At 38.9% G+C, this 15,419-nt stretch overlaps 1 protein-coding gene across 1 annotated transcript; it reads right to left on the bottom strand.

Moving 5' to 3' along the window:
* Positions 1-494: 494 nt before the first annotated feature.
* On the bottom strand, positions 495-15,219 carry CUNH9orf85 (chromosome unknown C9orf85 homolog). The gene is made up of 4 exons (XM_065745510.1): positions 15,096-15,219; positions 6,706-6,812; positions 3,010-3,123; positions 495-999 (listed from the first exon to the last, which is right to left on the bottom strand). Exons 1-4 carry the CDS (start codon positions 15,195-15,197, stop codon positions 810-812), a joined length of 513 nt encoding a protein of 170 aa, XP_065601582.1. The 5' UTR covers positions 15,198-15,219; the 3' UTR covers positions 495-809.
* Between the last annotated feature and the right edge of the window lie 200 nt (positions 15,220-15,419).

Genomic DNA, 15,419 nt, shown 5'->3' with positions numbered 1-15,419 from the left:
AAACCATACTGAATCCAGCAGAAATTCATTTCAGTTAAGTTCTTTTAGAGCTCAGTCTACATTTAAATAATGCCTGCAAAGAACCAAAAATCAGGAAGACTATACTACATATCTTGCTATGTAATGATATCGCATTTGAAATTGTAACAGTAAACATAATTCTGTACTAGCATCCCTACATGACACCTAAGTGCTTTTGTATCAGAGCAAACTTCATTATGTCTACATTTGAAAGAAAAGAAAGTGTGGAATCTGTATGAAAAATTCTGAAGTCTTAAGGTGCTTGTTTTTTGTTTGTTTGTTTTTAATTTCAAAATATTGGTAATAACTTTGGTCACAAATATGAAATGCATACTGATGGCACTTAGGCATTTTTTCCATGGAAAAGAAATAATTGGTGTAAAAGCAATGACCACTTGGTATACCAGCAATCACCTCTGGAAGCTCACTGACAAAAGGTGCAAGTTCTTCCCTCAAAGTCAAATTTATTTTGATTCTCTTCTTCTGATTTATTTTAATGACAGTTCTTTTTATTTGTACTACAGATGTCCATGTAGTTTTCCAAAGAGCCATAAAGCAGTTGTGTAATACTGGATTTGTAACAATTACACAGAGAGGAACATCTATACAATAACTGTATTTAAACAATCAGACTCTTGAGTCTTTTTACAAGAAATTCCGCTCTTTCCCCACAGCGAGCATCAGAACACTGTGCCAATACATGAAGATCTTAAATGTCAAAACAGGCTTTCAGAGCAGAAGACATAGGAAAGCATCAGTCTATCACAGTTGATTGTGTACAGTCTCTTCTAGAAGCAACTTTTTTGTATCTCTGTCCTTTCAAGTTTCATACTTTTAAATCTTTCTTCAAGCCTATCAGAATCTTCTTCATCGTCTGTACTACTGAAGTTTGTGTCAAAATCCAGTTCATCCTTCAGTCCACTCTCCTGGCCGTTTTCTGTACTCTTATTCTCAGTTCCATCTTGTCCTTTATCAATCCTGCAGAAATCAGTATTAAGTTAGCAACTGTTACTTCTGGAATTCATAATTATTTTAAATAAGAATGGGATGAAGCACACAACATTCTACCTGGGCTGGATAGGTAAGGGAGAAGAAGAGAGACAATAACCTAAAACAACTTCCATGTTGAGTAGACAGTAAGGGAAAAGAGACTAAGAAATAAAGGGAATTCATATTTATGTATAGTAAAATCATAGAACTGCTTAGGTTAAAAGGGACTTCAAAGATCATGAAGCTCCAACTCCCTTACCACAGACAGGGTTACCAATCACTAGATAAGTACTAGGTCAAGTTGCCCAGAGTTCCACCCAGCCTGGCCTTGAACACCTTCAGGGATGGGGTATCCACAATCTCTCTGGGTAACCTGTTCCTGACATCTAACTTGCATCTTCTCTCCTTCAGTTAAAAACCATTTCCCCTTGTCCTATCTACCTGTGCAAAAAGTTGATTTCCCTCCTGTTTATAATTTCCCCTTAAATACTGGAAGGCCATATAATGAGGTCTCCCCACAGCCTCCTCTTCTCCAGACCAAACAAGCCTAGCTCCTTCAGCCTGTCTTTATAGGAGGGGTTCTCTGGCCCCCTGATCATCTTTGTGGCCCTCCACTGGACCCTCTCCGACAGCTCCACATTTTTCCTGCACAGGGGGTGCCAGATGTGAATGCAGTACTCCAGTGGGGCCTCACAAAAGAAGAGCACCTCCCTTGACCTGCTGGCCACCTCTCTTCATATGTAGCCCTGAACACCACTGACCTTCAAGTCATGCTGCTGGCTCATGTTAAGTTTTTTAATCTGCCAGGGCCCCTAAGTTCTTCTCCCAGCCTGTATACATACCTGGGATTACCCCAACTCAAGTGCAGAATCATACACTTCACTTTGTTGAACCTCATTAGCTTCACATAGGCCCACCTTTCAAGTTTATCAAAGTCCCTCTGGATGGCACCCCTTCCTTCTGCCATATTAACTACACCACTCAGCTTGGTATCATCAGCAAACTTCCTGAGGGTGCACTCAGTCCCACCATCTATGTCACTGATGAAAGTGTTAAAGAGTACCAGTCCCAAGGATAACACTGAAAGAACACCATTCATAACCAGCCTCTATCTGGACACAAAGCTGTTGACCACAACCCTCTAGCTGTGACCATCCAACCGATTCATTACCACCAAATAATCCACCCTTGAAATCCATCTCTCTCCAGTTTTGAGATAAGGATGTGGTTGGACTGTATCAAAGGCCTGTCACAAGTTCAGGCAGATGATGTCAGTTGCCCTTCTTTGCCCCTTAAATGCTGTCACTCCATCACAAAAGGTGACCAGATCAAGCAGGCATCACCTGCCAAGCTTGCCGTCTCAGACTGCCTGCTCATCCCTGATGTGCCATAACATATCGTCTAGGTAGGACCTGTTCCACAATCTTCCCAGGCACAGAGGTGTATATATATATATGCATGATTTTAAATAGTCTGACTAACTAGTCAACTGCTGGTGAGCTGTCACATGCTACTAAATTAACACAGAATGCTCAATAAAGGTGACTTCTTTACTAAAAGAATTGAAAAAAATGAAAAGCCTCCTAAAAGCACAGCACTAACCATGCTCAGTATCAGCTCATCTTTATTTCTGTTCACTGGTCACTGAATCATCAAATGACACACAAAATGCAAACACTAAATTGGCTTATGCATATTTTATGACACTCTATATTTAAATATATTTTAAAGTGCTTTGTTCCTAAGGAAGAAACGCAGTCTTCTCTTTGGTATTAAAATAAAGTGTCTTATCCAAGTAATACTTATTTTGACCCTGCCTCACTTACCCCAATAAGCTTTCCTCCCTGGTTCCAGCAGAAAATGAAGTTGATGACTTCTACTGATTTCTGCCAGTTATTCAGAAAATGGCATGTATTGTATAGTTTCCAAATAAGCTTTATAAGAAAGGAAAAAAAAAAGAAGTGCAGTACTGAAACTACACAATCTATAGCTACTTACGGAATTACAATTTCTTTTTCCTTTCCACATTTGGCACAGATTTCTAGTTTACTAGCACATGGTCGACAAATAATATGGTAAGGATCTTTCACAGCTTTCTGGAGGCACTTAACACTGTGAAGAGAAAAAAACCATAATTACTTAACATAATTTTTGGTGTATTTATTAAATATTCAGTGTTGAAAGACCGCCTGCACAGCACAGAGAGCCTTCAAAAGAGGCACTTTTATAGTCAAGCTTCATACTTCCATAGTAAAACAAGAACTGAAGAAATATGAATTAATAAAAAGAAAAATCTTACTTTAAAGTGACAAAATAAATCATTCATTTCGGTAAGTGTTTTGCTTTAAAAGCTTCATAGATTTTTCTTTTATATGTAAGCCAGATGAATATATGAATACAGCATAAGAAGGTGCATAGATTATTACAAATTAAAGGGTTTCAATCAAAACAATGCAATGTCATTTTCTTGAACTTCCCAGAATATAAACAAAACCAGTGGACTTTGCTTTCTACAAACGCATGCCTGCAAGGAACTCCATTCTAAACAAAACCATCCTAATTTTCTAGAGGTTTTTCATTACTGTTTTCAAATATGGTAAAACTCTGTACATCAAATAATTCTTGAAATGCTGTGGTTTAATGTTCAACTGACATTTTTAATGCCCTGAATTTCTGGTAAACAGAACCCAGAACTGAATAACCCATACTAGGCAGCTGATATATTTGTAGACTAACACAGGGTAAAGACAAACATCAAGTATATCTGAATGTCTTGTATGACTCTAGCATGTCTTCAGCTCTTCTCAGCTGTGCCTCACTGATAGGACACTATTAATGAAAGTCTGTTTTTAAAAGTTTAATATTTAAATATGCCAAATAAAATTAAAGGCTATGTTGTGGTTGTACTAGAAATCATAATTTTAAAAGAAGTTAAAAAAATAAAATAAATTCATATGCATGTAAGTTCTCAATTTCCATACTCTGTGATTTAAAGATTTTGTTTCTCAGCTTGAAAGTCACATTTTTAAAGTATGTAATTATTTATTTAATTTAGAAGCCTTTATTGGCCTGGTCCCTGATTTTAATCCACAAGCTTTTAACTTGGTTGTGGCTGTTTCTCAGAGGCAGTTGTTTGCAATCTATTTCTCTTCTTAACATAGAGGGCAACTCCACTGATAAATGTGAAGTTCTTCCCTGCTGCTTCCTAATATGACAGTGTTCCCCAGCTCTTCTCTGTCACACACTAGTATATCTCTTTACTCCACCAAATTTAGTTTAAAGCTCTGGTGATGAACAGCACAGACAGCATGCAGCCCAGTATGTTCTTTTCCCTCCTGCTTAGTTGCATCTCAACCAACATAAACATGTCCAATTTATACAAAGGAGCATCCTAAATGATAGAAACAAAAACCTTTAGTGTGACACCATCCATGTACCCATTCATCAAACTGGCCCATTCTCCTCCTCCTTCCTGGTTCCCAATATCCAACCAGGAGGACTGAGGAGAACACTACCTGTGCTTCTGATCCCTTCGACATCTTCCTAAGGGACAAACAATATTTATTAACGTTTTGTAGTTTCCTAGTTGCAGTCTCCTGTGAGCCAGTCTGAAAGAGTAGGAGCAGACAGTGGTCCCCTGGCTTTATCATACCTGATATAGCATCTTCTGGATGGCCCAGATGCAGGCTTCTGGCAGACAGCAAACCTCTGAAGTGATTATCCAGGCATCAAATGGGGGCCTCAGTGCCTCTCAGTGCAAAATCCCTAATATAATGTTTTGCCTTTTTTTAACTTCACTGGTTCCAACTCAGGTTTTTGGTTGAACCATTTTAACACGATTGTTCCTTTCCAGTTCTAAATCACTATCCACACCTTCTTCTCTTTCCACCCCCAGAGCTTCATATCTGTTGCTTGAGTATATTTCAGGGGCAAGGGGAAGCCTTCTTCTTGTTGAGCAGAGACAAAGGTCCAGTCTCTAATCCTGAATTTTTCTGTCCCTATGACTCCTCAGGGCCGGAAGTCTGCTTATCTTCTTCCTCTTGCTGACACTTAAGATGGAGCTGTTAGTCTGCTCATGTCACTGTATGACACCAAGCATTATACTCTCTCCAACTGCTGGGTACATATCAGCCTGGTGATTTTCTCATGCAACCTGGCCACCACCTCAAAAAGTTCATCAAGTTGGGTATATCTGCACCCATGACACCCCACTCTGCCTGCAGTCTCAAAGTTCTGGGCAGCTCTGTTACTCCTTGGGAAATCCATGAGAGTTTACTCATCAGCCCAGAAAGGCTGTGGTCCCTCCTCTATTTAGGTTTCCACCTCAGACCAACTGCTGCGGTGGGTGGTCACCATGTTTGTAAATAGAGTACTGCCCCCTACTGTAACCAGATGAGAAGAAAGCAGACCTCCTTGTGCCCTTGCTGCACTCTTACCTGTGTCAACTGCACACCACACCCTCACCCAGCTACATGATCTAGTCATTTGTGAAAGAGTTTAAAGAAAAAAAAAAAAAAGAGAATCCCTACTTAATGGTGAACATAACCCAGGACGTTCACTTTGAAAACTAGAGATTTCTACATTAAGTAGAAGATTTTTTTTCTTGAACATAAAGGATGAAATTGTTTAATGAAAACATATTTTTTTTGTGTACAGTTTCATATTAGAAAGTAAAACAGTGCAAATGGCAGATACAGTATGAACAGATATTCCTTCTCTTTCAAACTTAAGAAAACCAAAACGACACAGTCGTTCAGGAAATTACATGTGCACTCACATAAGAGGTTCAGAAGCATCTATTTCAGAAGTACATAACTAAGAACAACGCACACATGCAGAAGGAACTAGTGAGACAAAGCTGATTATATTGCGCACTACATCCCAGCTGTAATTTCCTTGAGTTCAGTGTTCCATTGCTGAAGTGTTAGCTGCACCTGGAGGCTCTGATGTCAGAACCTCAACAGATGTGCAGGAAGACACTTGAGAAGATTAACCTACCACAAATCTACAAACTATTTAGAGGTATTTATCATTTTCATTATGCTCTTACCAAAAATAATCAATATAGCTATGTTTGCAAATAGTGCTAAACACTTAATATGTATGACTATGGTTTCAGTATCGAAAAGAAAGAACTTGCTAAAAGGTACTGAAAAGCAAATACTGAAACAATTTGTATGCATTGAGGTAACACTGAGATTGACAGTGAGTTCTGACACAACACAATGTTAAGAAAACTCTCTCTCACCATTCCTCTAAGAAAACCCCTCTCTCACCATTCCTCTGCCAGGTAGTCATTGTGAACATTTAAAATATATATACATATAATTGTGCAGACAATATCAATGCTGACTTACTGCAGGGTCTGAGAAAATCACACTGTAATTGATTCACACTTAACTCTTTCTTTGGAAGGGCATACTGACATGTTTTTGGAAACTTGCTGGTTCAAAGTGATCAGTAAGAATATTCAAACATTTTAACAGTACGGGAGTAAGCAGTTGCCTTGCTATGTTTTCTAATGTTTAAGACAAAAACATAAATTGAAATTTAATATTGTATTTTGACTATTATTGCAAACTTCAGATTGAAAAATATAATATGATAGCATTTATGAGTTTCCAAAACCAGAATATTCTCCAAAAAGTTCACGAACAATTCTACTAGTAATTAAGACAAAATATCCGTACTCACCATTTTTTAGGTTTTGATAGTAGTTTATACTTGCTGAATTTTACCCGCCACTCCAAGATACCTTTACAGTGCTGGCATACTCCATCATGAAGCTTGGCATTTATTTTCTAAACAAACAAATAATAATTGGAATCAGGGAAGGTTTCTTATTTTTATGAGTATAATCTTGCTTAGAAAGCATTTTTAGGCATCATGTGATTCATAGTATATTTAGTAAATTATCTGATGTTAATTTAAGCATTTTATACATTTACCACTTGTTACTTTCTTCAGAAGAAAGAGTGGTGAGGTCATCTACTTTGAGGTACTCTTCAGTATTACTAACATTGCTACAACATTAACATTAAGGACGTTCTCACGTTATTTACAGTGTACTGCTATTTCATTATTATCATTATTATTACTATGTCTCTAGAGTAGAAACGAACCTTAAAATATGCTGCCTTTATTTGGAAAGGATACCTCACAAGACATAACATTTTGCTTACTATTGCTCAAGATACTGCTACACTGTAAGGGCTGCTCTGAAAGTAATGCCTCCTATTTTATGATTTTGGCCCACAATATCAGAGGCGGGTAGTGGTGGTATGGTAGTCTTTTAAATGGTCTTTTAAACTACAATATATTTTCAACATAACACATAACTTACTCCAAGATATTCTATAACTTTTTGTGTTTAGTTTGATGGGCAATATGGACTGTCAACTGGTTGGCATGGTTTGCAGAAGGCAAGTCATTCAGAGATGGGGAGCAGTAACAAACCACCGCTGCCTTAAAGATCAAGTAATGAATACTGATACATTCAACCTACTTTCATTTCTTCTCTAAACAAAAAATGTCAGCAGTAATAACAATCATTATACATTTTATGTATGCATAGCTATGAAAACAGAATTTTCACCACAGATAAAAATGACCATATTTTGAGACAGATTCAAATTGACAGCTATACAAAAACTGTAGGACTAATATGGCCAAAACCACATTTATTGCTTAAAATATCCAGAAGTTCTTTGGGACAGATCCTGCATTAATCAGTATCTGGTTTTATATCGCTCCTCAAGAATTAAGTTTAAAAGTTCACCTGTGCAATACAGCAGCTACTGAAATAATTTCTTAAGTTTAATGACCTTATGGAGCTTCTTACTCCTTCAAGAAAGCCTACTTCAATTACAAAGAAGTTTAAATTAGAAGAACAAGCCTAGCTTTAAACACACAGTATCTTACTCCATGCCTATAAATATACATGGTAGAGGAAATAATGCATATGAGTGAGACTGTACTCTGCGACTTGCTTTGTACTGTTTCCATTCTTACTCAGCTTTACCTGTTCAGCTGTGGCACTTCTTGTCTGGAAAGTTAAAAGACAGAAAACTTTTTTCAAATGACTGAACACTGACTAAGCATGTTAAAAAGAAACAAAAGACACGATTCTCCTCCTCCTTCAAAAAAAAAAAAAAAAGATTTTGAAAACGCTTTAATAAAGAAAGCTCTGATGTCAACTATGTATTGAGAATGAAATTTAACGGGAAATACAATTATCTAGACAACACAGAAACTTTCTGAGAGAAGAAAATCAGTGCAAAGTCCTCAGTAGATACCTGTGAAAATGCTGCTGAACAAACATACCAGCCTATCTGTGCTCATTCTTTCACAATGCACGCAATTTGAAAATAAGCCTTCTTTTCAGTGCTTAACTTGCACAAAGATTCCAAGCAGAATAGCCTGATTAAGCTTCTAAAAATCTGCAAATAGGCCCAAACTTCCCAGTTCCCCCCCTCACTCTCCTGATCTGCATTAGTTAGTAATGCAGGAGGGGAGAAAGACACAAACATTGTAATCTGTATTCAAAGCGTGCTTTACTGTAATCAACTGTCTTTGGTATAGTCAAGGCAGAACCCGATAAACTTCAGAACACTGCAACAGTTCACAGCTGGATGCTGTTGAACACTGTCTTACAAAACAAGAGTTACTTCCTTGCTCATAACCGCCTAGTTTTCAGTAATGAGTCATGCTATCAGCACAGGGGACAGAACCCTGTCCCTACACCATGCAGGGACTGGCTCAGCAATGTGTGACACACCTGGAACTGAGGAGGCCTCACTGAAGGCATGTGATGTAAGCAGTGCAGAAGAGTAAGGCAGGAGTTACTTTCACCTCTCATCTGAAGGAAATTCAAAGTCTGTAGAATCTTACTTCAAATTCTACTAAATATTTTTTTAATGGCACAATGAATTGTGCATAATTATAATTAACAGGGCTTCTTCTTCCTCCCCCGTCTAATCTTGTTCAGCTCCTGAATATACGATGATCCTCCAGTTATTAATTTTTCATTTTATTTTTTATAAAACTAAAAGGCAGATGATGCCCAATAACAAAGATGTCTTTTCACATTATTCATGGAAAGCACTCAGAATGCTTGGAAACGGCCCTTACAGCAAGACCAAGGACTCATCGCAAGACATACGTGCCACCTTTGTTTCAAACAAGGTCCTGAGTCTCATCTGAATCTGAAGATTAGTTCTACCTCTATACACTGCTCCCCCACTGAAAAAGGGCTTTAGTAAAATATGAGCAATACACAAGAAGCTCTGAAGTAAAGTAATTCAATTTAATAGTAAGAAACGTTATCTAGATAAAGACAGTCAAACTCTACCAGGTACAGAGCAGGTCTGTGTATTTATATTGTTTTTACACAGACAAGATTCAAGTTTCAACTGTTCCACTTCCCTGGTTCAATCAGTCCTACTCCAAATATTCAGGACAAGGTGATAAATTCTGAATATTGACCAAAACACTAAGAGCTCAGACTCAAAAGCCATGAAGAGAAAGAAATTTAGTGATACCAAATTTAATATTTACTTTTCACAATGAGTCAAAGACCCATATCTTGAAGAGATGCCATCTTTTAAATCAGCCTATCACCTTGACTAAACAAAGCTTCAGTGAGAGAGGCAATGAAACTGCATATTCCCTAGGGGAAATGAAGATAAATATAAGTGTGGAGGACTGTGCTGTAAGAACGAAGGTGGCTTGTGCAGAGACAGATTTTTGAGTCACAGTAGAAATGCTAAGCATAGCAAGTCAGGAGAGCTAAGAGGCCAAATTCATTCCAAACATAAAGATGGGAGTGCTTATCTGCCATTATAGAGACACAGTTAGAGGAAGTATGCAGGGATGCTCCTGCTCCTTTTGCCAATAATTGAACATACACGACTCAAATGAGAAATTTAATCGAAGTACAAAGGCCTCTAAATAAGTAACAAATACGAAGAGTGATCTCAAGAATCTAAGCAGATTGAACACCTTATTGAATCTGAGATTTAATACTTAGTTACTAAGTCTTAAATGCTCAATTGTAAATTGAAGCACAACACTCTTAGAAGAAGCACGCTGTAAATGCTATGGTATTACTGTAAAAGAAAAAGACACCAAATTATACTGCATGTATAAAGATTACATTTACATATAACTTAAATCCTAATCCAAGGCACCAGGACTTATCAACAGTCATCACTGTTGATCAGATTTAACACAGGAACTCTAAGAAACAATACAAGACCCACCCAGAAGATAGCAACTGCAAGGAAGACAACAGATTTAAGTCTTAATTTCATCCTTCTAACAGGCACACATACAGTACAGTACCTTCCCTCCTTCTCCAGCAATTTCCTTTAATTTTTACTCAATTTTGACACTGAAGGTATGGGGTGAGATTGTTAATCATTGCCTCATCAGATCTGAATGAGAAAGCAACACTAACATCATTCTACCAGCCAGCTGATATAGATAATCAAAAGAGAAAGATGGACTGATATCAAGCAAATTAAGCTGGCAGATTTACCCAGTTAAACCTTGATTTGTGTTTGTCTTCTGAGTTATATCTTGCTCAGAAATAGTACCTGATTTTTAAATCCTACTTCTACTCAAACAAGCTGCTTTTCAAAAGCAAAGCAGACTTCATGAAGCAAAGAAAATAGTACACAATTAAACATTTGGATAAGGTGATTTTGATCTGTTTGTATTTTTTTTTTTATTCACTGAAAAATACGTAAAGCTCCCCTCAAACAGGAAGATAAACTTCCCTGCTATCTCAGTCACAACAGGGAAATTAACAGTCAAATAAATTTCTCTGTTGTTCATTTTTCCTATCAATATTCACTCCTGTATGTATTTGACGCATTTCACATATTTAACCTTCTTTTCTTTCAACCACTTAATAGCTTGATTTCATTTAAAAAACAAAACAAAACAACTACATACACAAAGACCTGAAATAGGACTTCTAACATTCTCTCTTCATTCCAACATTTTTTTGACTCAGTGTTCACTCAGCCTTCTCATGCACAAAGACATTGTAATGCTTAATGCTTACGGTCTGAAATGCTTTTTCTAGGTGTGAAAACTACTCAGACAGATTAGATTCCGTTTCTGTCACAGCAGTTTCTCTGTTTTTTACTTTCATTTCCCTATTTTACTCACTAGCTCTTTCCTCTTTCCCTGTGCCGTACTTCCTCCAGTAACAGGGTAGTTCATTCAGTGTTTGCAGTATGTCTGTACATTCTCCAAAGAAACAGCAATTATGCAACACTGACAACATATATAAAAGATTTTGAAGTATACAGTCACAAAACATCCCATGTGCTTATTATATACACACTGTCAGGTCAACTGCATCAATAAAACAGCATCCTCTGTATGCTCAAGTAACCCAACATTCAATCATTTAACAACCTGCCAAAAGCAGTTCAGAAAGTATTAAAGTAAACACATGTGCCTACACCTACTAACTTGGCTCACAGAATAATTCCTAGCTTAAGTTAGCATTAAAAAAAAGCAGTCACAAGGAAGATGTAATAATGGGGCTTCAAAGATGCCTCACTGTCTGTCTGGAAGTTTCTAATTACGTGTGCCTGCACGTGTGTTTTGATTCATTGCACTGACAGCAATCTTCTATCACACATCAGTGGCTTATTCTACTATAAATCAACACAGTGTCAGTGCTACCCAGAAACCTTCTTGTCAGAAGAAACAGGTGTTACTGACTGGATCAACAAGTCTGAACGTAACATCCATGAGAAAAACAAAATTGCACACAAACTCAAGCAAATGACTACAAATTAGTTAGAAAAGAACAATGCAGACACTCTGTGATAGAAAATCCTTGTATTTCAGGGCTACACTACACACCTGAAATCAGTTTCCCCAGCAAGCTTCACTTGCTCAAATACAGTACTTAATATTTATTTTAAAACATATGAAATCAAAATCTTCCTTCAAGCCCAATTCCAAATGGCCTTTCTGATCCCCAAGACATTTAGCCTTTTTTCACATCAGCAAATAGGTTCATAACTTCATTCCCCCAGAACAACCATGGATCCCAGTATGTGTGAGATTGTGTTTGGAAGAACTGACAATGTGCATATGTATGCATGCCTGTCTGTCTTCACTACTGTCTTAGATCACAGTCCAAAATATATGTTCTGTTTGCTTCTCTTCTACCTACAACCAAGCCTGTATGGTAAGCATGAATTCACTTTCCAATTAATAACAAAAGGGATGGCTAAAAGAAGACTTTATCCTGCCAAGTTGCTCTATGTTGTAGCAAAGCAAAGTCCAGTAGTGTTATTTGTCAATTCCAGTTGGCTGCTAGTTTACCTATATCTTCCTTTCTGAATTTTTAAGTCTCGTTCATTGACTGAGCAATTAAGCCTCTTCCCAATGCCTTCCCACAGCCTTGACCAGTGTCTCCACTAAAACAAATTATCTACACAGCCAGCTGAAGAAAAGTTAGCATCAGCATCACAGTAAAGCTGAGGTTCAGAGTTAATAAAATTTTTGAAAAATCTGGAGTATCATCTGGGGTGTAATTAATGAGGGGAAGAAACTGAGAAACACACCAGTCACTTGGTGTAAATATGACTCAGTTTGTGGTCTACCATCTCTTTACAGTGGAGTCCTAAAATATCTTGTTGAATACTCCTTGCTTTTACCTCTAGAATTTCCTTCACTTCCAGTTTCCACATTGATTTAAGTAATACACTTAATACAAAATGGATGTTTATGTAACATAATTTTATATTCCTCATCTCAGTGTCATTCAACAGCTGCTCCAAAATATATTATGTAAAGAAATCACCCATAAACAAATTCCCAGATTCAGTAATTAACAGCACAGCGTGTCTTTACTCTGTCTGGCTCTGCCTTCTTCAGTTCATCCTAGCATGCAAGCCTTCCCAGCACTGTTGTAGGCAGCTACCCAGACACAGTTCAGAGACAGCGTTCATTGTTTGACCTCAACTAGCCCATCCCAAAATAACGCGGTAATAGGGACTGTTGATTAGGGGAAACACAAGAGCCCTTTCAGCATGTTCTACAAGTAGTTAGAACTATAGTCTTTAAGATTAGAAAATCGACTCCAATGTCGGTGTCAAAAAGAAAGCATAAAACCTTTCAAAAGAAAACAAAAAACAACAACAAAAAAGATGACTATTAACTTAATTTCCTCTGCAGCTACTTCTTCACAGAGAAAACTAGAAATAACAATAACTATCTCAGCTCCAACCACAGTACAACCTGAAACTACTGTAGTTGATATTCATCATTGCTAACACAGTACACACATGCAAAAAGATACAAATTTTAAGCTAAAAATAATTCCACAGATTTTTAAGATGGTATTAAGCCGCACTGCATACACTGCGTAGTCAAAGACAGGACATGAACTTAAAATAGCAGTGATTTACAGGAGATCCACCCACTCTCTGCAACTCTCAGCATTCTGATCAAATGAGCCAGTAAGAGATGGAAAGGAGAAATGTCCCAGTTCTGCAGCAGTCCTCATGATCAAACTGCCACTATTTCTTCCTTTATCTCATTACAGCTTAGATCTGTGGTGCACGTGATCACACAGGACCACACAAACACACAGAAGTGACAAGAGAATGTTGTCAAAGACAACATTCAGCAAACATGGAATGACAATAATCAGCACCTAAATGTTGTTAAATTCGTTTTCAAACTCCTTAAATGGGAGAATCAGACCTAGTTATCATTATAATGGCCTCTGCATATTCTTTATTAAAAGAAGCCAAAATTTTGAATTTGTATACAAAAGTACACCACAAAAAAACAAACATTCTTTCCCATTACCCTGTAATAGGAAGCAGCTTCTTCCTTATACTTAGCAATCTCCAAGAACTGTCAGGTACAAAGAGGAAAGAAAGCACTTCCTTGAAGAAGAACAACACAGTCACACATCATAGTCAGTAAGTACACTGAATCTCAGCTGCGTTCAGAAGATGTTTGTTTGTTTAAATGTATTTACTTATGTGCATGGCACTGTGGAGTCACTTCTCTAAGGTATCAAATATATATTAAAAGATAGGAAAAAAAGTGCACTCTGAAGTTATAATTTCAGCTGCAAAAGTGACGTCAGAACTCAGTTTCTCTTTAAGGACTTTTCTGATAGACCTGCTCTCTAGGATATTTCGTGGGGGTACATACAGGAAAACACACTTATCTCTACTATCAGGAATCATTAAGTGACTCAAACAATGAATAATACAGGTGATGCTTGGAGCAGGAAAACGAACCGTTCAACTTGTAGAACCAGTCCTACAAACACCTGAAGAAAAAAAAAAAAAAAGAAACCACAACTCTTTGGTGCCATTGTTTTGACTTACCAGTTTGTTCCCCTCCTCTCAATTCTTTTTGACAGCCTAGCCGCGTTACTTAAAGGGACACTGACATAACGACAATAGCACTACACTTCCAGAACGTTTATCTTGCGTTCCGCTTTATTCACGTTTCTCAGTTTCATAAGGCATTTTGTCCTAAGACAAAGCAACCCAACTCAGGGGGTGCTATTGCTAAGTACACTGAACGGCCTCCGTCCTCCCACAGCACTATTACGCTGCCACAGAGAGAGCATGTTCCAGGACTACACTGTCATATATTCCTGGCTTAGAAACAATTTTAAAAAAGGCAACAGTGTGGAAGTCAAACCAAGGCAACGCGTGCAGCACCGATGAAAGAGCGGGAGCTGCCTCCAAGCGCAGCGCGAGGTTTTTTAAAGCCTGAAAACAAAACACGAGCGCCTTTCGGCTGCCTCAAAAGCACGCAGGGCCTGCCTTGCTGCACTGATGATAGCTAAAACTGTTCAAAATCGACTTTGAGAACGCTGAGCCGGTATAGCCGAGATCTTTAACGTAAGCGCCTTCGCAGAAGCCGCGCTGGTACCCCCTGCAGATAACACTCGGTCGCCGCACAGAGACGATCGCTTTATTCCCGCTGTAGGTTCCGGTCACTGCACATGGCCTCGGCTCACACCGTCCCGCCCGCCCCGCCCGCGCGGCCCCAGGCGCTTCCCGGCGCGGCCCCGCGCCCACCTTCAGCCGCGCGCTGCTGTCGTACTTGTCATTCTTGAAGGCGCGCGCGTTCTGGTGCCGCTGGGGCCGCCTGCGCGTCACGTTCCCCTTCTCCGAGCTCATTCCCCCCGTCGCCGGCCGCGCGTGCCCCGGAACCGCACCACCCCCAGCCTGCCGCCTCCCATTGGCGGAGGCCGCCGTCCGTTAAGCTCGCTCGACCGCGCCGATTCGTCGTCTGCTCGCCACGTCCCGCCCACCAGCTCTCAGGCGGAGCCTCAGCGTCCAGAGCTGCGCTGCGCGCTGCGCTCCGATTGGCGCTCGGCTGTGGCTGGTCCGGCTCCGCCC

The sequence above is a fragment of the Cyrtonyx montezumae genome, unplaced genomic scaffold, assembly GCF_038088225.1.
Source record: "Cyrtonyx montezumae isolate F1298 unplaced genomic scaffold, pur_monq_1.0 scaffold_36, whole genome shotgun sequence".
In the NCBI taxonomy this organism is placed as follows: Eukaryota; Metazoa; Chordata; class Aves; order Galliformes; family Odontophoridae; genus Cyrtonyx; species Cyrtonyx montezumae.
This window is presented reverse-complemented; position numbering and strand designations above follow the sequence as displayed.